This window comes from Rana temporaria, chromosome 4, assembly GCF_905171775.1.
Source record: "Rana temporaria chromosome 4, aRanTem1.1, whole genome shotgun sequence".
NCBI lineage: Eukaryota > Metazoa > Chordata > Amphibia > Anura > Ranidae > Rana > Rana temporaria.
Window position 1 is genome coordinate 385,304,988 of NC_053492.1, and position 25,931 is coordinate 385,330,918.

Consider the following 25,931-nt stretch of genomic DNA (forward strand, 5'->3'; position numbering starts at 1 on the left):
TCTCCCCAGTCCATTACCAGGCCCTTTTATCTGTATTGCCAGGACCCGACAATTCATTATAGCCACGAGTAGTTTTAAATTCCTTTTTTTCCTTTTAGAAATGTCATTTTGTGCAGGGACTGTTCTAAACACGGGAAACATGCGCTACTTTACAGGCATACTATAGACACCCCCCAGGTACGAAATTTTTATTGTTTCACTTTACGGACGTTTTTAAAACTTTTTTTTTTTTTTGCATTGATACATGTCCCCCTGGGGCAGGACCCAGGTCCCCTAACGCTTTTTATGACTATAACTTGCATATTAACCTTTAAAATGATCACTTTTGATTTCTCCCATAGACTTTTAAAGGGTGTTCCGTGGCTTTTGAATTTGCCTAGTACTAGTAGGAAGGGGGTAGTCTTATACGGCGAGTATATCCCAAAACCAACATTTTTCCTGGAAATATAGGGGGTCGTCTTATACGCCGGCAAATACGGTAGTTATTAAAGCTGAAGTATGGGCAAAATGATTTTTGGCTATTTGCACATTGTCAGTGAACATCAGGTACTGAACTTTAGTTCTGGCTGCAGTACACTGATCACTATAGATCGCTTGCTCATCACCTCTATCCATAAAATGCTTGGTATTGTTTTCAATAAAGAGAAGGTTCTCTGTGATTGGAGGAGATGGGGACACTGGATCATGTACAGTAGTTTCCAAGGAGTGCAGTGCTGCACAGAGGGATACAGCAAGAAACTACAGGAGCCAGAGAGCCTGGCAAAATGAGGAGGAATAGACCTTTTCCTGGTCAATTCAGGAAAAAAAAGTCTAGGCTTTTTTTGTAGGAAGAAGCCAAGCTACACGGATCCGTTTCTGGTGGTTGTGCATAGCACCAGGGAGACTGGGCATGCACCCTGGTCTCCTCACAGGCTCAGAGAGCTGAAGAACTGAGTCACTGAGAGGTGGCTGAGCGTTTAGAGCATGGGTGCTCAACCTGTGGCTCTCCAGCTGTTGCAAAACTACAATTCCCATAATGCCTCAGCCTTTGGGAGACATGCTTGTACCTGTCAGCGGCTTGCAATGCCTCATGGGAATTGTAGTTCCGCAACAGCTGGAGAGCCACAGGTTGAGCACCCATGGTTTAGAGCAAGGAAGAACCGACGGGTACCTGAGCTGAGAGACTGAGCCTTGTGAGAAGCTGTTCGTATAGACTAGGTCCCGGGTACCTGAAAACAGCAGACCACCAAGTGGTCTGTGTACCAGAAGTGGTAAGTTGAATCATCTGTGCTTATCCTATCACTGTCTGCAGTTTAATGCCAGTAGAGACTGTCTCTTGACAATCGTACACGTAAAAGGACAGCAACACGTACACCACAGTACAGATGGGCCCCAATGTCAGCAGTCTTCGTAAGTACTGAACAGCCATCCCCAGGGGTACCCCACTCAGTAGTGTGTACACCCACTTTTATGCCCTGTACACACAATCGGTTCGTCTGATGAAAACGGATCGATGGACCATTTTCATCGAAGGAACCAATTGTGTGTGGGCCCCATCAGTTTTTTTTTCCCATCGGTGAAAAAAAATAGAACCTGTTTTAAATTTTTCGTATGGTTGAAAAAACGATAGAAAAAAAAACGATCGTCTGTGGGGAAATCCATCGGACAAAAATCCACGCATGCTCTGAACTTCATTTTCTCTGCACGTCGTGTTTTACGTCACCGCGTTGGACACGAGGGGATTTTTTAACCGATGGTGTGTAGGCAAGACTGATGAATGTCAGCTTCACCGGATATCTGATGAAAAAATCCATCGGTTCGTTTTCATCAGACGAACCGATCGTGTGTACAGGGCATTGGGGAACAATTTTTTTTTTAACATAGTTATTTCCAAGAGTCCCGCATTTATGTTATGTATTAACTTTATCTACTATCAAGTTGCTTGTGGCCTATTTTCTGTGTACTATTATAGCATGGTAGTATTTACATGTGTGAGTAGCCTTCAAACTTATAACTAGACATGTGCAATTCGTTTCGTTCAGAATTTGTTTTTCATCAAAATTCTGCATATTCGTTAATTCAGAAACATCTAAATTAACGAAAAAAACATTTCACAAATTTTTTGCAAAAGCAAATTTTCTAAAAGACCGAAAATTCGAAAGAACAAAAATCGCAATTTCGAAAATCTGAAAGAACAGAAATCCGAAAATAAGAATGAAAATCCAAAGATTTAAAAACAGAAATCCGGAAAAAAAACACTTGAATAATTTCTATATATAAAAAAAAAAATTACGTTTATTAACCATTATTATAGGTTTTATTATTATTTATTAATATTAAATAATAATAAAAACCATAAGAATAGTTATAAACTATTAAACAATAGATATTGGAATTTCTCTTCAAATTTAGCTGTTAGTGAATATAACGAATATGAATTTATCTGAAGTTGCGAATTATCCAAAATAACGAATTCCGGATAATTCCTAAGTTTGTATTTCTTGCGTTCACGAACAGCCAAATTTTAAAGGAAATTCCAATACCTATAATTTATAACCATTATTATAGTTTTTATTACTAAAAAATAATAAAAACTATAATAATGGTTAATAAACTTAATACTTTGATTATAATAGAAATAATCTGAATTTTTTTTGTTCTTTCGAATTTTCGTTCTTATTTTTAGATTTTCGTTCCTTAGAATTTTCGAAATAACGAATTCTAGGGTTGCACCGATACCACTTTTTTTTAAAGCCGAGTACAAGTACCTATACTTCTTCTTTTTTTTTTTTTTTTTTTTATATGTCATGTGACAGTGGCATTAATATGCAGCACTGATGAGCCATGGACTGTGTCAGTATATTTTATATATATATATATATATATATATATATATATATATATAATATTTATATATTTTTTACAATGCTTTTTTGGGGGGTGGGGAGTGTATAGTCTGTATGTTTTTTTTTAATTATATTATTGTTACAATTTCACTTTAAAATATTTATTTATTACGTTTCCTTTTTTTATTTATTTAACCCTGTTGGGGGGGGGGGGCATTTTGTGAGATGTCAGGGGTCTAAACATCCCATAAAAAGCCTTCTGAGTGCAGCAGCCACCCTAATACTTACCTGAGCCCCATCTCTGTCCAGCAATGAGTGTCTCGGTCATCCGGGGACTCTCCCTCCTCATTGGCTGAGACACAGCAGCGGCGCCGTTGGCACCCACTGCTGTCAAAGTCAGTTAGCCAATTGGGAGAGAGAGGGGGCAGGGCCAAAATGCAGCTCCGTGTCTAAATGGACACATGGAGGTGCAGCTCGACTTGGGTGACCCCATAGCAAGCTGCATACGGTGGGGGCAGGAGAGAGGGGACCATGAGCACAGAAGAGAGACCCGAGAAGAGGAGGATTGGGGGGCAAGACCAACTACACAGAGCGGGTAAGTATGACATGTTTGTTATTTTTATATATATAAAAAAAAAAAAACGAGACTTTACAATCACTTAAAGCGGAGTTCCAGGCTATTTTTAGTTTATTAAAAGACTTTTAATTAACAGCCACTTACCTGTCTCATGGTCTAGCGATGCGGCCGCACGGAGGCCCGCTCCTCTGCGGCACCGTCATTAGAACTGTGGTCACCCATCCGTGGCAGCTTGTGGCTTCACCGCCAGGCACGCACTGCGCATGCGTGAGTCACGCTGCTCTCTCGGAGTGGACAGGCGATCTTCCGGGACCTTTCATGTGTCCCAGAAGATCGTCAAGAGGGAAGGGCTGCCTAGGGGGAGAGGAGGAGTCGCCTAGGTGGAAGTGGGACAGGAAGTTCCCTTTAAAAGGAAGAGCCCACTCCCCCCCCCCCCCCCCCAAAAAAGATTACATGCATTGGGGCAGATCCTCATACATTTGCATGGGTGCAGCGTATGTGAGATACGCTACGCCGCTGTAACTTACTTTGCAAATGTTTGAATCCTGAAAGAATTTGCGCCGTAAGTTACGGCGGCGTAGTGTATTTCTCGCAGCGTAAGGGCGCGGAATTCAAATGCGGCGAGTAGGGGGCGTCCGTCAAAACTCCCAGGGTGCATTGCTCCAAATGACAATGCAAGGACGTCATTGTTTTCGTCGTGAACGTAAATGGCGTCCAGCCCCATTCACGGACGACTTACGCAAACGACGTAAAATTTTCAAAATTATACGCGGGAACGACGACCATACTTAACATTGAGTACGCCACCAGATAGCAGCTTTAACTATACGCCGGAAAAACCCGAACGGAAACGACGTAAAAGAAGGCGACGGCCGCTCGTACGTTCGTGGATCGTCGGAAAAAGCTCATTTGCATACTCGACGCAGATTACGACGTGAACGCCACCAAGCGGCCGCCGGAAAATTGCATCTTAGATCCGACGGCGTACGCCTGTCGGATCTAACACAGATGCCGTCGTATCTTGTTTGGTGGATACCAAAACAAAGATACGACGCGCACAATTTGAAATTACGCGGCGTATCAATAGATACGCCGGCGTAATTTCTTTGAGGATCTGCCCCAAAATGTGTTTCCACTTTTGGATGGAACTCCGCTTAAAAATTTTGTTTTTCCTGAACAATTGGATTTTTGTACTCGCTGTAAAGTTTACTGAAGGACACCGCATCCTTTCTTACGGATGGATTTCGATCGATGTCCTTCGATGAACAATAGAGAAATATGCCTTTGATAGATACGCAAATATTGTGCAAAATTGCAATCATTTTATTCTCCATGGTCTCTGCTTCCAGAAATTATATACTTTTGGGGGAGTTTACAGTGATTTGTAGCAAAAAAAAACATTTTAACATATGTGCAAAAAAAATGTAAAAATCCACAGTAGCCACCAAGGCTTTCATTGTGATTGAGAAAAGGCTGAGTGCTGTGAGATTTTGTTGTCTCTGTCACTTGGTGGAATGAGCTTTGGTGACAATGCAGGGTGTGGCAGGGAAGGGTCTCTCTCCACCATCCATCCATCCATCCCTCTGCCTAGTCCCCTCCCATTGCTCCCTGACCCTATAGGCCAGCCTCCAATGCCTGGGCGTGGTTATCGCCTGGCTGGAGAGTGACGGACTGCAGCTGCCGCTCTTCCTATCCGCCTCCTTTTATCCATCGCCGCCGCCGCACTTCGGATCAGACCTGCGCAGACCGGGGACACGTGACGTCACCCACACCCCACCAGCCTCTCATGGCTCTCCTCCTGGGAGTGTAGCGGGACTTGCACGGGATGCTGCGAGGCTGGACGGCTCGGTCACCACAATAGCAGCGCACAAGAGTTGGCGGAGAGAGGAGGAGACATGTACACCTTCGTGGTGAGGGATGAGAACAGCACCGTCTATGCCGAAGTGTGTAAGATCCTGCTGGCCACGGGACAATGGAAGAGACTGAAGAGGGACAATCCCCGCTTTAATCTCATGCTGGGAGAGAGGAACAGACTGCCATTCGGGAGACTGGGTGAGAAACGTCATAGGGACCGCATGCCTTCTTCCTCGGTGACGTCACGCTGCTTTAACCACTTATTTGTAACCCATCAGCTAGACCCCCCCTATAGGATTACATGGTGATCCGTCCCACTGCATGGCATGAAGTACAAGGAGCTGCATATGGGTGTTGTCTGCACCAAGAGGGCACCTCAGACAGTACAACTGCAGCACTCTCACCAGCTGTGCTGCAGAAGAATACTTGTTGGTACCCAGGGGGTGAGTGCTGTCTATGTTCTGGGGTAGGCAGAGCCTGTCCATGGATCTGATTATTATATATATAATGATTATTCATAGACCGAGCAAAATCATTATATATTAAAGAGCAACCAGCGCAGACAATGAATAATGAGCTAAAATTGCAAGCTGAAGGATTTAGGTTAATCGCATCACCTAGAGTACATTAAAAATAAGTGCAGCGCAATGTCTAAAGTGTCCATCGGTTATAAAAACAACCAATCCCGTGAGGAACTACAAGTCCCAGAATACATGAGAAGGATGACTTCAATCCTCTCTGTGTAATGAGCGACAGTCCCTCCTCCGGGAGCGCTTACCAAATCGGATGGACCCCTGAATTACCAGGAGGTCATACTTGTGTCTATACAGGAGAGAAACGGGGATCCTCAGTGCTCCAATCCGATAGGGAATTGGGGATCACGCAATCAGAGAAACGGGGACCACCAATGCTGCAATCAGAGAAACGGGGATCCCCAGCGCTCCAATCAGGCAAACAGGGATCCCCAGCGCTCCAATCAGATAGGGAAACGGGGATTACCAATGCTGCAATCAGAGAAACGGGGATCCCCAGCACTCCGATCCGATAGGGAAACGAGGATCACCAATGCAGCAATCAGAGAAACGGGGATCCCCAGTGTTCCAATCAGATGGGGAAACGGGGATCACCAATGCGGCAATCAGATAAGGAAACGGGGATCACTAATACTGCAATCGGAGACACGGGGATCCCCAGTGCTCCAATCCGATAGGGAAATGGGGATCACCAATGCTGCAATCAGAGAAACGGGGATCCCCAGCGCTCCAATCAGATAGGGAAATGGGGATCACGCAATCAGAGAAACAGGGATTCCCAGCGCTCCAGTCAGGGAAACAGGGATCCTCAGCGCTTCAATCAGATAGGGAAACGCGGATCACCAATGCTGCAATCAGAGAAACGGGGATCCCCAGCGCTCCAATCAGACAAACGGGGATTGCCAGCGCTCCAGTCCGATAGGGCAACAGGGATTACCAGCGCTCCAAACAGGGATCCCCAGCGCTCCAATCAGATAGGGAAATGGGGATCACCAATACTGCAATCGGAGAAACGGGGATCCCCAGCGCTCCAATCAGATAGGAAAACGGGGAACCCCAGCGCTTCAATCAGATAGGAAAACGGGGAACCCCAGCGCTTCAATCAGATAGGTAAAAGGGGATTACCAGCGCTTCAATCAGCTATGACTAAACACTAGATACAGTGTGAAACGCATCAGCTGTCCGGGGTTTCATTGCTGTGACTTGTAGTGCTGTTCCAATTTTTTAAATAAAGGCAACTTTTGTTTGAGAGTGCGGCTGTCCAGAAATACATCCTTGTTATTCCTGCCTAGCGCTTCAGTCAGATAGGGAAACGGGGATCACCAGCGCTGCAATCAGGGAAACGGGGATCACCAGTGCTCCAATCATATAGGAAAACGGGGATCCCCAGCGCTCCAATCATATAGAGAAACTAGGATCAACAGCACTCCAATCAGATAGGGAAACGGGGATTGCCAGCACTTCAATCAGAGATATATATATATATATATATATATATCTGTTTAATGAATTTATACAATAAAATTATTTTATTATACACCTTGTTCTGTATACTTTTCTACCTTGCTGCCTAAAAACCCCATTTGGGGGATCCTTCTATTTTTCTATTATAGGGGTGAGCAGCACTCTTCCTTTCCAGCCGTGTCTTTTCTATTTCAGAACTTAACCACTTGCCTTCCGGTGATCTATTGAGAAATGCCTCCGATGGGTCTGCACATGCGCAGTACGCAATGTCACTCCAGCTGATATGTTGATCAGCTGGCGTGACGTCAACATGGCCCATGTGCAGATAGTCGGAGGCAGTATCCGACGATCTGCTAAGCGTTGAGGGAGAAGAGAATGTAATTGTCCGATTCGGCCTCGCTATTGCAGGGCGGGTTGTGGATGTGTGGAAGGGCGGGTTTTGTGTGTTTTAACCTTATAGTGGGACTGCAATATTGCAGAGAAAAATCGGACACCTAACTGACACTTTTTGGGGACCAGTGACACCAATACAGTGATCAATGCTAAAAATATGCACTGTCACTGTACTAATGACCCTAGCTGGGAAAGGGTTAACTGTGTGCCTAGGTTGTGCTTACTCACTGTGGGAGAGATGCTTAGAGGTGCTTTGACTAGGGAAAGGCAAAGGTATGTGGTTCTGCAGAAACACAGGATCAAAGCCTTACCTTCTGACAGAACCACAATCTGACTTTTTTACATAGGCAGATTGTCATTCTACCCATGTCATCGGCGAGTGTCCGCAGGAACCAGCTGTATATAATCACAGCAGGAGCCAGACTGGGAAGTGTCAGATCATGTACTAGGACCGGGACCCGACTCGGCCTCTTAGCGAGAGCCTGAGCCAGCCACTCCCATCCCTTTTACAGCCCAGTGCTCCAGTGAGTGTGGGGGACGCGAAGCAGAGCCCTGAGAACTGAGCGATCAGCTGTGTTTAATTGTTCGTAGGGGTGCAACGGATCAAAAAACTCACGGTTCGGATCGTTCCTCGGATCAGGAGTCACGGATCGGATCATTTTTCAGATCGGCAAAAAACAAACAAATCTCCCCCACTGTAATATCCACATGTCCCCCCCCCCCCCCCCCAACTATAATACCCCCTCCTCTCAGTACAGTGACCCCCCCTCCTCTCAGTACAGTGACCCCCCCCTCCTCTCAGTACAGTGACCCCCCCTTCTCTCAGGACAGTGACCCCCCCAAGCTAGTACCGACAGACACTCCCCAAGCGGTGTGTCCCACGCGTGCGGGCTCCTCCTCTGTTGGTGTAAACAGAGGAGGGCCGCTGCCGGGTGTACCAAGATGGCCAAAGCCGCGGCCTTTCCTAGCGTTATGGTCGTGGCTCCGGAGGTAGGCCGAAGCCGCGGCCATAACATTAGGAAAGGCTGCGGCTTCGGCCTAGCTCCGGAGCCGCCACTGTAACATTAGGAAAGGCCGGAGCCGTGGCAATCCGCGGATCACAGTGTGTTCCGATCTGAAGGGGGTGACCCGTTCGGATCACGGATCAACTGTGATCCGTTGCACCCCTAATTGTTTGGTTCACAATGTTACAGCTAGTGGGGGACCGATACTGCATCCACCTAGGTAAGTATGATTCAGATCAAAAAAAAAATCCCATACTTCTCTTATAAGCTAAAAAAAACCTTAAGACCCCTTTCACACTTGAGTGGTTTGCAGGCGCTACTGCACTAAAAATAGGACCTGCAATCCGACCTGAAATAGCGGCTGCTATTTCTCCAGTGTGAAAGCCCCCGAGTTCTGCTTTAAGGACTCCTGCCCCAGGTACCTAGTTTTGACAAGTACCTGCTCCCACTTCCGCTCAAGCGTAAGTTCTCCTCTCCCCCCTCCCTCCTTGCAATCTTCTGGGACATGTCACAGGTCCCAGAAGATTGCCCGACCAATGGGGAGGCGATGCGCAACTCGCACCCGGCTCTGAAGCCGCAAGCTGTCACAGCCGGGTGCCCACACAATGCTGGAGAGGCGAGGTAGAGAAATGAGGGTTCGTGCGGCCGCATCACTGGACCATGGGACAGGTGAGTGTGTGTTTATTAAAAGTCAGCAGATACACTTTTTGTAGCTGACTTTTAATAAACACAAATATTTGAGGAACTCCACTTTACTTCAAAAATGTAAAGGCCAACTCCCAGTCTTTAACCAGTTCCCATCCAGGCCAATTCAGAATTTCTCTCCTTCACGTAAAAATCCAGTATATGTTGTTTTGCTAGATGAATATTTAGACCCCCCCCCAAACAAATAATAATTTTATATATATATATAATATATAAAAAACTTTTTTTTAGCCAAGCCCCTAGAGAATAAAATGGTGGGCGTTATAAATAAAAAAAATAAAAATAAATTGTGTCACACTGGAAAAAAAATGTGCATTTACAATTTTGTGTTGCAGGAGCCTGTAAAGCATTGCACCAATAATCAGCAGTTTGCTGATTCCATGCAGGTCAGTGTTTCTGCTTGCTCATACCTCCTATGAGGAAGTCAATAACACGCTGAAGACTCAATGAACTACCACAGAGCTTGCAGTGCCGTGTAATTCATTGAGAACTACAAACCGACAGCCGCTTAGGCTGTGGGGACTGGTAGTTTTCCATTAACAGAGGACAGTGAGTGACGCGGCTTTCACAGCTTGGGGGGGGCGCGAATACCCTGAATATGGGTGTAACATATTATGAAAGGTGATCTTATCCTTTGCATTTGGATTGTGTAATACTGCGACTGTACCATACATGTTGGTTACTTATTACAATCGTAATGCTTGTTCCTATGTTCTGTATCCTGACACAGGCCTTCTGCCTCTTCAGTATTTCTCCGGAAGGAGATTTCTGGCACAAGTACCAATTGTCTTTCCATTACGTTCTGTGAAGTGACTTATGATATCTGCCATAGAAATAGACCGGCACATCATTCATTATAAATGGCATATCCTGAGAAATCCATCCTCACAGATTGCAGTACTTATTACCATTGTCTAGGTGACCTCTCAATGCCCAGTCATTTTGGAGTGCGTTACATTGTTTGCTTTTATTGAGCTTTATATGGAAATCTTTAGGTCCTTGTTTGAATCTTTGCATTTCAGGTCATTGCGTTGGTTACTGCATCTTTTTTAATTCAGCAAAATCCCCATTATATAAAATTCAGTGGTATTGCCTGTAATAAAATACACACAACCCTTGCAGCGCACCTAAGCTTGTGAATAGGGCCACTCATGCAAGAATTTACTGATGCCAATCCTGCAGTGTGCCAGTCCACGTTTAGCATGGAGGAGAATTGTGTGCAGATACCTGTCTAATACAGGTATTTTCACCCACTTCCCGCCTTCCTCGCTGCCTTCTGGGAAACACACAGGTCCCAGGAGACAGCGCCGTGCTACTCACGCATGCGCAGTAGAAAACCGGGCAGTGAAGCCTCAAGGCTTCACTTTCTGATTCCCTCACCGAGGATGGGGGTGGGGGCAGTAGAGAGACAAGCGATTGCTCGTCTTCTGATGCCGACATCGTGGGTGCGCTGGACAGGTAAGTGTCCATTTATTAAGTCAGGAGCTGCAGTATTTGTAGCTGCTGGCTTTTTAAAAAAAAAAAAAAAATTCTGCTTTTTTTTTTTTTTTTTTTAGGCCATTCAACTGAAAAACAATCTGTTTTCAGGACATTTGTTTGATTTTATGATGAGGTCAAATTGATGTTCCTTTTCAATCATAGTGATTCCAAAATTTAAAGGACCAGAATGGAAATTGTTTTCTCAAACAAAATTTTAGCTGTAAATGTGAAAAAAAAAAAATCCTACATATAGAAATAAAACGTGTTTAATACATAATGGAAATTCATTGAAAAGAGAAGTATGGAAATCACACAAATAAAACTTATCCCAGCTGCAGCTGTCCACTGCCGCTCTTAGAGCGGGGGTTCACCCAAATTTTTTTTTTTTTTTTTTTTAACATTACATTTAGCATACTAAGCATTGTAAGGGCATTTACTTTCGGCAGGTCTTCTTTTTTTTTTTTTTTTTCCTCCGTACATACCTTTTTATATCCTGATTTTGTCCAGGGCTTCCAGGTTCCGATGACTGCGGGACTGGGCGTTCCTATCCTTCGGTTTGATGATTGACGGCTTGTGAAACAGGTCCCCTGTCGCACAACACGCGTCATCAGATTTCCGGAAATAGCCGAGCTGCGAGTCGGCACTATACGGCGCCTGCGCCCGCCGTGTAGAGCTGACTACGCAGGCGCCGTATAGTGCCGACTCGCAGCTCCGCTATTTCCGGAAATCTGGTGACGCGCGTTGTGCGACAGGGGACCTGTTTAACAAGCCGTCAATGATCAAACCGAAGGATAGGAACGCCCAGTCCCGCAGTCATCGGAACCCTGAGGCAGGGATAGGAACGCCCAGTCCCGGAGTCATCAGAACGCGGAAGCCCTGGACCAAATCAGAATATAAAGGTATGTACGGAGAAAAAAAAAAAAGACCTGCCCAAAGTAAATGCCCTTACTATGCTTAGTCTAATGTTAAAAATTAGTTTTTAGGGTGAACCTCCACTTTAAGATCGAGAACTGAGCGATCAGACACCACTAATCACTCAGCTCTCGTTCTTCGCGCTCTCTGCCCACTTGAGCGCTGGGCTGTACACGCGATCAGTCCAACCGATGAAAACGGTCTGAAGGACAGTTGTCTTGGGTTAACTGATGAAGCTGACTGATGGTCCGTCGCGCTTACATACCATAGGTTAAAAAAACGATCGTGTCAGAATGCGGTGACGTAAAACACGACGTGCTGAAAAAAACGAAGTTCGATGCTTCCAAGCATGCGTCGACTTGATTCTGAGCATGCGCAGGTTTTTAACCAATGGTTTTGCATACTAACGATCGGTTTTGACCTATCGGTTAGCAATCCATCGGTTAAATTTTAAAGCAAGTTAGGTTATTTAACCTTCGGTTAAAAAAAAGCAATGGCACCCACAGACGATCGGTTTGGACCGATGAAAACGGTCCATCAGACCGTTTTCATCGGTTTAACCTATCGTGTGTACGAGCCTTGAGAGTGCCTGGCTCAGGCTCTTAGCCAGGTGTTGGTTCAGGCTTTTGGGCGGATCCCAACCATATAGTTGGGATCTTTTCAGAGCCTGCTGCCGGCTGATAATGGGTCACAGAAGGGCAGAACTAAGTGCATTCCTGTGACCCACAGGAGAAGTATAGCCAAAAATGCCTTGGCCATGCTTCTTTTTAAATAGCAGGTTTGGATGAAATATTTTTTTTTTTTTCATAAAATTTCAAGGAAGTCACAACATACACTTTAATTTTATAACATCAGCATTGTAAGAGGAATATAAATAAATTATTTGACAATCCAATATAAGCTTGTTTGAAAAATCTCCTTTTATGTTGTGAGTTCTGCCTGTGTGCTGGCCAACTCTTTCTACAACTTCCTGAATTCCCTGCATGCGTTGCACCTTCTCCTGTGCGTTTTGCTTTCATTAACATAGGACCAGGGCTTCTTTTCTCAAACAGTAGGTACTGGAACTTAACCACGACCTGATAAAAAATACCCTCCCCCTACACACACCTTTCAAATCACATCAAATAGTGGGTGTGGTCAGTCAAATTTCACGAACAGTAGGAGAGTCTTAAAGGGGCATTAAATACCAGGATTGCATTACATACAAAGTGCAGAGCTATCGCTTGTAAATACAGAAACCGGACTTGATTGTGGTGAGCTGGCACCAAGGGTCTGAGCCAGAGGTGGTGGAACTGAGTGCCACCAAGTTCCCCCTGAAAAAAAGCCCTGATTAGGACTACATATGCCACGGTACCCTGCTGCCTGTAAGCAGTGATTCCTGTACTCACTCTGCCTCCTGAAACCCCTTCTGTTCATCACCCCTGTAGATCAAAAGGCAGGCGCTGTGAATTCTGTGACACAGCAGTCCCCTAGTCCAGGGTTTGACAAATTTGCTTGGAATCTAGGAGCCAGCTAAAAAAGTTAGGAGCCAGAAAACGCACCCCGTCCCGACGAGCTTGCGCGCAGAAGCGAACACATACGTGAGCAGCGCCCGCATATGTAAACGGTGTTCAAACCACACATGTGAGGTATCTCCGCGATTGGTAGAGCGAGAGCAATAATTCTAGCCCTAGACCTCCTCTGTCACTCAAAACATGCAACCTGTAGATTTTTTTAAACGTCGCCTATGAAGATTTTAAAGGGTAAAAGTTTGTCGGCATTCCACGAGCGGACGCAATTTTGAAGCGTGACATGTTGGGTATGAATTTACTCGGCGTAACATTATCTTTCATAATATAAAAAAAAATGGGGATAACTTTACTGTTGTCTTATTTTTTAATTTAAAAAAGTGTAATTTTTTCCCAAAAAAGTGCGCTTGTAAGACCGCTGCGCAAATACGGCGTGACAGAAAGTATTGCAACGATCGCCATTTTATTCTCTAGGGTGTTAGGATAAAAAATATATATAATGTTTGGGGGTTCTAATTAGAGGGAAGAAGATGGCAGTGAAAAATGACATTAGAATTGCTGTTTAACTTTTAATGCTTAACTTGTAATACCAACGGCCGCCACCACCAGATGGCGCCAGCTCACACTTTTTTTTTCCCACCTTCCAAGCCAAGTCGCCAGGACACCATTTCTAGTCGCCATGGCGACCTGGCGCCCGGGATTTGTCGAGCCCTGCCCTAGTCACAGGGCATAGTGAATGCCTGTCGCAGAATTCAAGAACGTAAATGAGTGAGGATTTTCACAAGTACGTTTTCAGACTTCGGTCAGAACAATAGTACGCTAGAAATAATTGAAATACAATAATGGAATAAATTAGGGATATACCGATACTGGTATCGGTGCCGATACTAGGTATTTTCACGTGAATCGGTACTCGCGAAAATGCTCCGATACCGGAAGTGATGTCAGTTGGGGCGGGACACCTTCTGTAGGGCTAGGAAGTCGAGCAGGGGCACAGGCATGGCGGCCGGTGTAGCAGTATTGGTATCCCGCGTGAAGCCGAGCACAGTGCTGCTGCAGCCGAACACAACTGTGGTGAATTAACCCCCTTACATGCCGAGTGATTGGCTGGCTGGATTTGAAAGACACAGGCTGGATCTGGATGCAAGCGGGACACGGCGAGACACAGGCTGGTTGAGAGAAGGGGACAGCAGCAAGCTGTATCGGCGAGACACACCCTGAATGAGGGGTGACACATGCTGCATGAGGGGGGACAGAGGCTGGATGAGGGGTTACACAGGGGGACACAGGCTGGATGAGGGGTGACACAGGCTGGATGAGGGGGGGGGGACACAGGGTGGATGAGGTGTGACATAGGGGGACACAGGCTGGATGAGGGGTGATACGGAGGGACACAGACTGGATGAGGGGTGACACAGGCTGGATTAGGGGGGACACAGGGTAAAGAAGGGGGGACACAGGCTGGACGAGAGGTAATACAGGAGGACACAGGCTGGATGAGGGGGTGACACAGGCTGGATGAGGGGGTGACACAGGCTGGATGAGGGGTGACAGGCTGGATGAGGGGAGGACACAGGGTGGATGAGGTGTGACATAGGGGGACACAGGCTGGATGAGGGGGGGACACAGGGTGGATGAGGGGTGATACAGAGGGACACAGACTGGATGAGGGGTGACACAGGCTGGATTAGGGGGGACAGAGGCTGGACGAGAGGTAATACAGGAGGACACGGGCTGGATGAGGGGGTGACACGGGCTGGATGAGGGGGTGACACGGGCTGGATGAGGGGGTGACACGGGCTGGATGAGGGGGTGACACGGGCTGGATGAGGGGGTGACACAGGCTGGATGAGGGGTGACACAGGCTGGATTAGGGGGGACAGAGGCTGGACGAGAGGTAATACAGGAGGACACGGGCTGGATGAGGGGGTGACACGGGCTGGATGAGGGGGTGACACGGGCTGGATGAGGGGGTGACACGGGCTGGATGAGGGGGTGACACGGGCTGCATGAGGGGGTGACACAGGCTGGATAAGGGGGTGACACAGGCTGGATGAGGGGGGGACACAGGGTGGATGAGGTGTGACATAGGGGGACACAGGCTGGATGAGGGGTGATACAGAGGGACACAGACTGGATGAGGGGTGGCACAGGGAGACACAGGCTGGATTAGGGGGGGCACAGGGTGAATGAGGGGGGACAGAGGCTGGACGATAGGTAATACAGGAGGACACAGGCTGGATGAGGGGGTGACACAGGCTGGATGAGGAGGGACACATGCTGGATGAGGGGGTGACACAGTGGGGATGAGTGGGGACACGGGCTGGATGAAGGCTGGATTGGGGGGACACATGCTGGATGAGGGGGTGACACAGTGGGGATGAGTGGGGACACAGGCTGGATGAGGGGTCACACAGGCTGGATGAGGGGTGACATGTGGACACTGTGGATGAGGGGGGGGACACAGGCTGCCCTCACTTACCCCTCTACTTCCCACCATGCCCTCGCCCAACTCCCTAGCAACCCCCTGCCAAACCACCCTCCTACCTAGACGATAGGTATCGGTAATTGGTATCGACGAGTACCTGAGGTAAAGTATCGGTACTCGTACTCGGTGTTAAAGTGGTGCATCCCTAGAATAAATAAATGATTGTACATTTTGACCATATTTGCGCTTTAAGGGGTTTCAAATAAAATTTAGTTGACTCTTCTAATGAACAATTTCTGTACAAATGTTTGAACAAAATTATACTGATGTATTACCAATGTTGGTTTCTTATTTTTAGTATTTACTTTTTGTTTGTTTGCCTACAGGGCATGAACCTGGAATAGTACAGCTGGTAAATTATTACCGTGGGGCAGACAAGCTTTGCCGGAAAGCTTCCTTGGTAAAGTAAGTGGCATTAATTGATATTTGTATTTTTTGGCTGTGCCTATGAAAGCAGTTGTGTGGTGCAATTTTAGGACCCATTTACACCAGCAAGCCGCTGTGTTTGCAGGGAGGTGCAGTGCCGATATGCCTACCCCTACGCATTGCACTGTTTATTTTGTGTTTACATTTTTTTTTTTTAAGTGATATTTCATTCAGTTGTATTTACTACTGCGCTGTTGAGATGCTGTAGTTTGCATATCAACACACTGTGCTAAAAAAAAGTGCATGCAGTATTTTTTTTTTCAGTGCACAGCAACACAACGCAGTGATGAGAACTGAAGCCATAGAAAATTATTGCCTTTGCTTTGGGACTACGCTGGCTAAAGCTGTTCAGCACAGTTCAATATAGATAGCGTTAACAGGCCCTTAGTAGCTAAGCAAGCAATTATTAAAGTGGAGGTTCACCCAAAAACATTTTTTTTTTAACATTAGATTGAGGCTCGTTTTGTCAAGGGGAATCGGGTGTTTTTTTTACAATCGAAGCAGTACTTACCGTTTTAGAGACGCATCTTCTCCGCCGCTTCCGGGTATGGGCTGCGAGACTGGGCGTTCCTACTTGATTGACAGGCTTCCGACGGTCACATACATCGCGTCACGATTTTCCGAAAGTAGCCGAACGTCGGTGCGCAGGCGCCGTATAGAGCCGCACCGACGTTCGGCTTCTTTCGGCTACTCGTGACGCGATGTATGCGACCGTCGGAAGCCTGTCAATCAAATAGGAACGCCCAGTCCCGAAGACCATACCCGGAAGCGGCGGAGAAGATCGCTCTCTCTAAAACGGTAAGTATTGCTTCGATTTTTAAAAAAATACCCGATTCCCCTTGACAAAATGAGCATCAATCTAATGTTACAAAAAAAATTTCGGGTGAACTCCCGCTTTAAGCACTTTAGCCCCAAAAGGATTTTCCCCCTTAACGACCAGACTATTTTTTGCGATACGGTACTGCGTCGCTTTAACTGACAATTGCACGGTCGTGCGACGTTGTACACAAACAAAATTTGCGTCCTTTTTTTCCCCACAAATAGAGCTTTCTTTTGGTGGTATTTGATCACCTCTGCTGGTTTTCTTTTTTGCGCTATAAACAAAAAAAAGAACAAAAATGTTGAGAAAAAGGCAATATTTTTTGCTATAATAAATATCCCCCCCCCCCCCCCCCAAAAAAAAAAAAATGAATTTCTTCCTCGGTGTTGGCCGATATGTATTCTTCAACATATTTTTGGTAAACAAATCGCAATAAGCATATACGGTATTTATTGGTTTGCGCAAAAGTTATAGCATCTACGAAATAGGGGCTATATTTATGGCATATTTATTATAAACCGCTGACATTTATACAGCGATCAAAGCGAAAAATAGCCACTGATTACTGTATAAATGTCCCTGGCAGGGAAGGGGTTAAACTGTGTGTCCTAGGGAGTGATTCTAACTGTAGAGGGATGGGACTGCCTGAAGGAGGAAAGAGATCGCTGTTCTTATGAACAACAGATCTGTCTCCTCTCTCCTGACAGAACGGAGATCTGTCTGTTTACATTGACAGATCTCCATTCTGTGTCTCTCGGGAGCGATTGCGGGTGCCCAGCTAACATCGCGGCTGCAGGGCACATGCATTGGCTCCGTCACCGCACGATGTGCACGCACCCCCTAGTGGCTTTAAAGCATCCGACGTATACCTATGTCGATTTGCCAGACTTTCTGCTAACAAATGTTGGCTGGCAGGCTTATAAATTTTTGAAATCAGTGCTCGCCAAACACGACATTAGCAGAAGGTGCCCACAGGGTGGCGCTCAAGAGCTGACATTTTGCGTAGTACGTCACTACGTTCGTATTTGTTGACCGACAGTTGTGTGCTGTTTGTATGCAAGACAAGTTCATTGCCAACGCCCTTTGAACAAAAGTCTGACGCTTTGTCTGCAGAAAATTTGATCTTGTGCACGAGGCTTAAGAAGGGAGTATGGTACCAGAGGGAGATCATCTTTGCTGCCATTCCTCATTGGTAAGAGGCCTGCCTCTGGAAGTCTCCCCCCCCTCATTGACCTGTAAAGTTAGGAAATCACATTAGAAGGGGAAAGTTGGGGCAGAAAGGAATGTTTTAAATTACATGAATATAAGTGTTGCCTCTTGAGTATATAAATTAATATATTTATATAAATTAAACTGGAGCGTTGTATGGGAATGTGCAAGTCCATGGGTCGCATGAACATCACCATAGCTGGACATTCTATAGCTGCTGGGGTAGGTGTAGATAAATCGCAGTTGAGACCAGGAGTCTCTGGAAAAGTCCCAAGGAGGTCTGCAGTACCAATTACTTTTAAAGTGGTTGTAAATGCTAAATGCATTCTCTGCATTTAAGATAAAAACTTCATGTGCATCTCCCCCACCCTCCAAAATACCTACCTGAGCCCAATCTTGATCCAGCACTGAGCACCTCTCTCCCACTCCCTCCCTCCTTACAGGACTCGGTGAGAGCAGTCTGAGCCATTAGCTCTTGCTGCTGTCAATCAATTCCTGTGACGGGGTAGGGCCAAGCCACAATGTGTCAATAGATGCGCACACAACTTGGCTCGGGATCAAGCCTGCACGTGTGCCACCATAGGAAGCTGCTTCCCCAGAAAAGGAGGATGGCCAAAACCATTGCTCTGGGCAGGTAAGTATAAAGTTTTTTTTTTTTTTTTTTTTTTTTTAAACAAAGAAAACCTTTACAATCACTTTAAATTAGTTACTTTACGCCTAGTTAAACAATACAACAATATCATTTAATGTTTTTTATTTATTTTTTTACAAAATGTAAGTTCTAACAATGTAAAGTGATGTCTCGAAGGCATCTCATCATCTTGTGAATCTGGATTGTTGAATTTGAGACCACTTACTTTATGTTCGTTTTTTTCTAGACTCCTAAAAACAAGTCCTGAGCTTTTAGGATCATGTCCGTGGTTCCCAGAATCCTATGTGATTTACCCAACCAATGAGAAATCGGAGAAGCTTCCGATGGGGCAGGTAAGGAAAGGACTTCAAGACCTAATCAACAGCACCCGTACGGATGAGCGAGAAGAGTTTCTGGAATCCTTCAATGAAAGGAAAGAGAGTGGGAAAGGAAACGTGTGGATTGCCAAGTCCTCTTCAGGCGCTAAAGGTGACCCTATAAGATCTTGCATATGTCTATTGATTTGATTTCTGAGAGATGCACCGCTGGGCACATTTTATTTTTTTAAGCACTTGTGAAAAATATGATGCAAAATGAGATTGCTTTAAAAAATGGTTCATAATTTAACAGCCTGCAAACGTACATTAACAGAATTTTTTTTTATGAAATCACTGGCTCCTTTCACACAGACCTTCCTATCAAGTCCACCTGTCAGTTTTTCAGGCGGACCTGATCAAAAGGTCCATGCATTCCTATGAATAGGCGGGGGTTATCAGACTTGTCCTTTTACCCCCGCCTACCTCTGGGTCTGATTGGGTCTGTTAAAAAAAGAGGAGGATGGAGTTGTGGTCTTCTCTTTAGGTAGAGCGGATTGGAGGTGGCCGGGTGTAAACGGACAGTGGAGTCCATTTTTACTTCTGGCCACCTATAGAGCAGAGCGGACTCTGTCGGTAGAAACTGAGGGCCAGATCCACAAACGAATTACGCCAGCGTATCTATTGATACGCCGCGTAATTTCAAAGTTCCCCCGTCGTATCTTTGTTTTGTATCCACAAAACAAGATACGACTGAATGAGGGATCGATCTGACAGGCGTACGTCTTAGTACGCCGTCGGATCTAAGGTGCATATTTACGATGGCCGCTAGGTGGCGTTTCCGTAGAATTCCGCGTCGAGTATGCAAATTAGCTAGATACGGCGATCCACGAACGTACGTCCGGCCGGCGCATTTTTTTACGTCGTTTGCGTTCTTTTTTTTCCGGCGTATAGTTACCCCTGCTATATGAAGCGTATCCTATGTTAAGTATAGCCGTTGTTCCCACGTCGAATTTTGAAAATGTTATGTCGTTTGCGAATAGGGCTTTGCGTAGAATGACGTCACTATCGTAAGCATTGGCTTGTTCCGTTTAAATTCGAGCATGCGCACTGGGATACCCCCACGGACAGCGCATGCGCCGTTAAAAAAAAACGTTGTTTACGTCGGGTCACAACGTATTAGCATAAAACACGCCCCATTACATACATTTGAATTGCGCGCCCTTGCGCCGCCTAAGTTACACTACGCCGCCGTAACTTACGGCGGGAATTCTTTGAGGATACAAAAAAAAATTTAAATTACGGCGGCGTAGTGTATCTGAGATACACTACGCCGGACGGAGAGAAGTGCCGCGATTCGTGGATCTGGCCCTGAGTGTACACAGATGTGTCAAATGATCAGCAGGGGATCCGCTCACAGATTCCCTGCTGATTGAAACAGAATATGCCCCATGTAAATGGACCTTTGGTGTGTCCATCCTTTGCCTTTTTAAAACGGCATCAATTCTACATTTCATGATTAAATAATTACATGTACGGTAAATACACAGTAGTGAGCCATCCTTGGATAAAGTTCTTCTAATCCCAGCAGGTCATTGTACCTTTCTATCTGTACTGACAGTATAGAGAGCCGGAAGACCTATACTAGGCTGTTTCTGCCAACAGTCTTGTGAGCTGATAATCTCCTGTGATTTGTGCCTGTTCTGCACTATTAGACTTCATTCAGACGAGGCGGACTCTGTCGCTACAGAGTCCGCCAGCTCAGCGAGAGATCTCTCCGCTGAGCTGGCGGATGACAGGTCCCTCTCCGCTCACTGAGCGGGGAGGGGCTTGTCGAGCACCGCTGTCTCCTATGGAGAGATCTCATGAAAACGGACAGCATGTCCATTTTCATCAGATCTCATCCGATCCGCCCTGGACGGATGGTGACGTATCGCCATACGTCTGATTTTAGCGGATCGGTCGGATGTCAGCAGACATGTCACCGCTGAAATCCGACGCTCCATAGGCTTGGATGGATCGGCCGTTCAGGTCCGCCAACAAAACTGACAGGCAGACCTGAATGGTCCGACCGTGTGAAACGGGGCCTTAGACCCCTTTGACACTGAGCCGCTGGTCCATTCGCATTTAAGCGCCACTCATTTTAGCGGCGCTTTAGCTAGCGGGGTGCGTTTAACCCCAAAAAAGGATTAAAAACTCCAGTTTTGCGGCGCTTTCAAAGCACTGCACATTCGTTCCAATGAGTAGGGTGTTTTGTGAGTGCTAAATACAGCTCTTCCAACCCGCTCCAAAGATGCTACTTGCAAGACTTTGCGGAACGTCCCGCAAGCGCACCACACCGGTGTGAAAAGACCCACTGAAATGAATGTGAGGCGGTTTTCAGGCGCTTTGCAGAGGCTATTTCTAGCGCTAAAGAATCTGAAAACCTCTTTGTGGACTATGGAACATCTATGTTATGGTTAGGAGGAGGTGTTTTGTAGTTTTGACTCTCTTCCTGTCCCAGATCGACAACACTGCTCCTTCAGACTCAGGACCGTGAGCAAGCATAGTCATTTTAGAATAAGAAGTGTGTGTGAAAATAAAGAAAAAGGCTGAACAAAGGAAAAATGGTGCAGCTACCACATCTAAGGGCTGCTAAACCTCAATATATTACATTTCTGTTTTAGGCTTTCGATTTTATCGTATAGTATGCCACTGACCAAGCATAAATCTTTAAAAAAAACTGAGCTAGGTGTTTAAATATGGATGCGGTTTTGACTTCTTTTGTATTATTTATAGACACTTTGAAATATTAATATACTGCATATTCAGTTTAAAGTACAGTGTGAACACTAAAGGCAGCACTGAGTATTTGTGTAGCATCTCAAGCTGTAATAGTAACACAGAATACAAGTTCTTAAAGAAGTAGTAGGGCCAAAGCTTTTGTGGCCCGACTTCTCCTGTGGGTCACAGGAGTGCACTTTGTTCTGCTATATTTGATCCATTTTCAGCCAAAGTCCACTGTCGGCTGACGTCACACCAGGCTCTAGAAAGATCCAGACTTTACAGTCGGGATCCACCCAGATGCCTGACCGGCAGCTCCAGCGCACCACTGGGAGACTGAGCCTGCTGCTCCTGCCCTCTCCACAGCCCGGCGCTCCAGTGAGCACTGGAAGGGCAGAGCACAGAGCGGTGACTGACAACTACCAGCACTCTGCTCACAGAATACTGAGAACTGAGCGATTTAGCGGTATTTGATCGTTCATTTCTCGGTCTTGGAAGCGGGGGGGGGGGGGGGCCTCTGAGTAAGCCCAGGTGGGCAGGGTGAAACACGGCAGAGGACATTGTTTGTAGGGCAGCGCTGGCTGAGGCCTTTTATCCACTTGCCGACCGCCGCATGTATATGTACGTCCACAGAATGGCACAAACGGGCATATGGGCGTACATGTACGTCCCTGCCTTTCCGCGGGTCGGGGGTCCAATCGGGACCCCCCCCCCCCTACATGCGGCGGTCGGATACCCGCGGGGAGCGATCCGGGACGAGGGCGTGGCTATTCGTTTCTAGCCGCCCCCTCGCGATCGCTCCCCAGAGCTGAAGAACGGGGAGAGCCGTGTAAACACGGCTTCACTGTGGCGGCTGCATCGATCGAGTGATCCCTTTTATTGGGAGACTCGATCGATGACGTCAGACCTACAGCCACACCCCCCCTACAGTTGTAAACACACACTAGGTGAAACATAACTCCTTCAGCGCCCCCTGTGGTTAACTCCCAAACTGCAACTGTCATTTTCACAATAAACAATGCAATTTAAATGCATTTTTGCTGTGAAAATGACAATGGTCCCAAAAATGTGTCAAAATTGTCCGAAGTGTCCGCCATAATGCCGTAGTCACGAAAAAATCGCTAATCACCGCCATTAGTAGTAAAAAAAATAAAACTATCCCCTATTTTGTAAACGCTATAAATTTTTTTTTTTTTTTACCAAACCTAGGTAGAAGAATACGTATCGGCCTAAACTGAGGAAAACATTTTTTTATATATGTTTTTTGGGGATATTTATTACAGCAAAAAGTAAAAAACATTGCATTTTTTTCAAAATTGTCGCTCTATTTTTGTTTATAGCGCAAGAAATAAAAACCGCAGAGGTGATCAAATACCACCAAAAGAAAGCTCTATTTGTGGGGGAAAAAAGGACGCCAATTTTGTTTGGGAGCCACGTCGCACGACCGCGCAATTGTCAGTTAAAGCGACGCAGTGCCGAATTGTAAAAACGCCTTTGGCCATTTAGCAGCATATTGGTCCGGGGCTTAAGTGGTTAACATCTTTACTTATGTTCCGGTTGGGAGTGAGGTGATCCTCATGTTTATAGACTATGTTGCTGGATGAGTGAACATGAACGCCGGCACCCCTACTTCTGAGGAACAGGGGTATTAAACCTTTCCTCTAATTTAGAGCAGAATTCCAAGCTTTATCTCGGGTCACAGTCTTTCTGTACTTATACTTAAAGTAGAACTATAGGCTAAACTTTGTTTTTCATTTTGGATAGAGTAAGGCAGGATTCCAACCCCTGTAAGGATTATTTTTGTCCAGTTGGGGAGATTTAGATTTACTTCCTGTTCCTTAGCCAAAACAGGAAGTGAGAGGAGATTAATACTAATGAAGGGAATCTCTTGGGGACCCACAGGTCACCAGAACTAGTGTCCCAATTGGAAGATTTCCCCTCTATTACTTTTCTGGGGACAACCCAAAATTTGGTATTGTCTTTTTACTTTCTCTTTCAGTGATAATTGTAAACCGGACCAATAGGATGAATCTCCCTAATGGGGGCACAGATAGCAATAATACCTGATAGGGTTTCTAATCCTTCTCTGCTCTATTTAAAACTTTTTTGCATTTTTAGTTTTTTTTTTTTATTTTGGTTCTTGTCAGTGTATTTATTTTCCGTTCTTCCTTTTGACAAATGCTAAAATAGAAGTTTAGTCGTAAAATTAATTCCTGCTAGATCCCTTCAGGCTGGCCCTTTTTGCAGGTATAACTATGTTAGACATTTAAAATAAGTGCTAATACTGTTTAAAATCCAGTAACACATGGTCTCACCCTGTTCTGCACATGCTCAGTTGCTGTACATTTTTTGCCACTGTGCCAAAAAATGTAGAGGCCGATCTGCTGACAGCCTAATGATTTACTGCTGCTCTGGGCCTCGGCCAGATGGCAGCCTCCAGCAGGAATGCAGGGGGCAATTTACAGCACATACTAATTTTTGTAGCATAATTAAAGAACATTTTTAAGTTGTTATGCATAAAGTTGCACTTTAAGAAAGCAGTACAAACCTTTTATATTGAATGGAAAGTCCTGGATCTGGCATTTAACATTTTGTATCTCTTTCAGGGGAAGGAATTCTTATATCTTCTGATGCAACACAACTCATAGACTTCATAGATAATCAAGGTCAAGTCCATGTTATTCAAAAGTATTTAGAAAGCCCCCTATTACTAGAACCAGGACATCGCAAGTTTGATATAAGGTAGGATTTCTGTTTACTGTTCTCTCAAAAATTGTGTGTTCTGAAAAAAAAAGATGTGAGCAATCGATAATTATGCATCACTCATATTGGCTATTGTATTTACTCTTCTTGATCACACCGTTTTATGCGATCAATTAAATATTGGCTTCTTTAATAATTGAACAAGATGACCGTTGTAGGCAGATTAGTTGCACCTTTTTACTTTCATCCTATTTTTATGCATTGGCACTATTAAAGTGAAGTTCTAGGCAAAAATTGAACTCCTTAACCACTTCCATACAGGGCATTTTCACCCCCTTCCTGCCCAGACCAAGTTTTAGTTTTCAGCGCTGTCGCACTTTGAATGACAATTGCGCGGTTGTGCGACATGGCTCCCAAACAAAATTGACGCCCTTTTTCCCCCCACAAATAGAGCTTTCATTTGGTGGTATTTGATCACCTCTGCGGTTCCTTCCCCGTTCTTCTCTGTGGCTTGTCACTGATCGCCTGTTCCCTGTTATAGGGAATGACTAACAGTGACGTCACACGTCTAGCCACGCCCCCCTACAGCAAGAATCGCTCCCTTAGGGCACACTTAACCCCTTAGCGCCCCCTAGTGGTTTACCCCTTCACTGCCATTGTCATTTTCACAGTAATCTGTGCATTTTTATAGCACTTTTTGCTGTGAAAATTACGATGGTCCCAAAAATGGGTAAAGTGTCCGATGTGTCCGCCATAATGTCGCAGTCACGAAAAAAACGCTGATCACCGACATTATTCGTAAAAAATAAATGCCAGTAAACTATCCCCTATTTTGTAAACGCTATAACTTTTGCGCAAACCAATTAATTTATTTATTTTTTTAACAAAAATATGTAGAAGAATACGTATCGGCCTAAACTGAGGGGAAAAAAAAACGTTTTTTTTTAATATTTTTTGGGGATATTTATTATAGCAAAAAGTAAAAAAAATTGCACTTTTTTCAAAATTGTCACTCTATTTTTGTTTATAGCGCAAAAAAAAAAACCGCAGAGGTGATCAAATACCACCAAAATAAAGCTCTATTTGTGGGGGGGGGAAAGGATGCCAATTTTGTTTGGGAGCCACGTCGCACGACCGCGCAATTGTCAGTTAAAGCGACGCAGTGCCGAATCGCAAAAAGGGGCCAGGTCCTTTACCTGCATAATGGTCCGGATCTTAAGTGGTTAAAGAAAAGGCTTTTCAGGGATTGTTCATATTTAATGCACATTATATATAAGGACAACTGTACCACAAGATGCTTTGAACATAAATCCTTCAAAGTTG

The 25,931-nt window shown here is 45.4% G+C and overlaps 1 protein-coding gene across 1 annotated transcript in view; it reads left to right on the forward strand.

Moving 5' to 3' along the window:
• Positions 1–5,066: 5,066 nt before the first annotated feature.
• TTL (tubulin tyrosine ligase) overlaps positions 5,067–25,931 on the forward strand; it is a 32,380-nt gene continuing 11,515 nt past the window's right edge. Inside the window, exons 1-4 of the mRNA XM_040351081.1 lie at positions 5,067–5,454; positions 16,069–16,147; positions 19,076–19,317; positions 24,512–24,647. Coding sequence (XP_040207015.1) covers positions 5,298–5,454; positions 16,069–16,147; positions 19,076–19,317; positions 24,512–24,647 — 614 coding nt within the window. The 5' untranslated portion in view covers positions 5,067–5,297. The remainder of the gene's footprint in view (positions 5,455–16,068; positions 16,148–19,075; positions 19,318–24,511; positions 24,648–25,931) is intronic.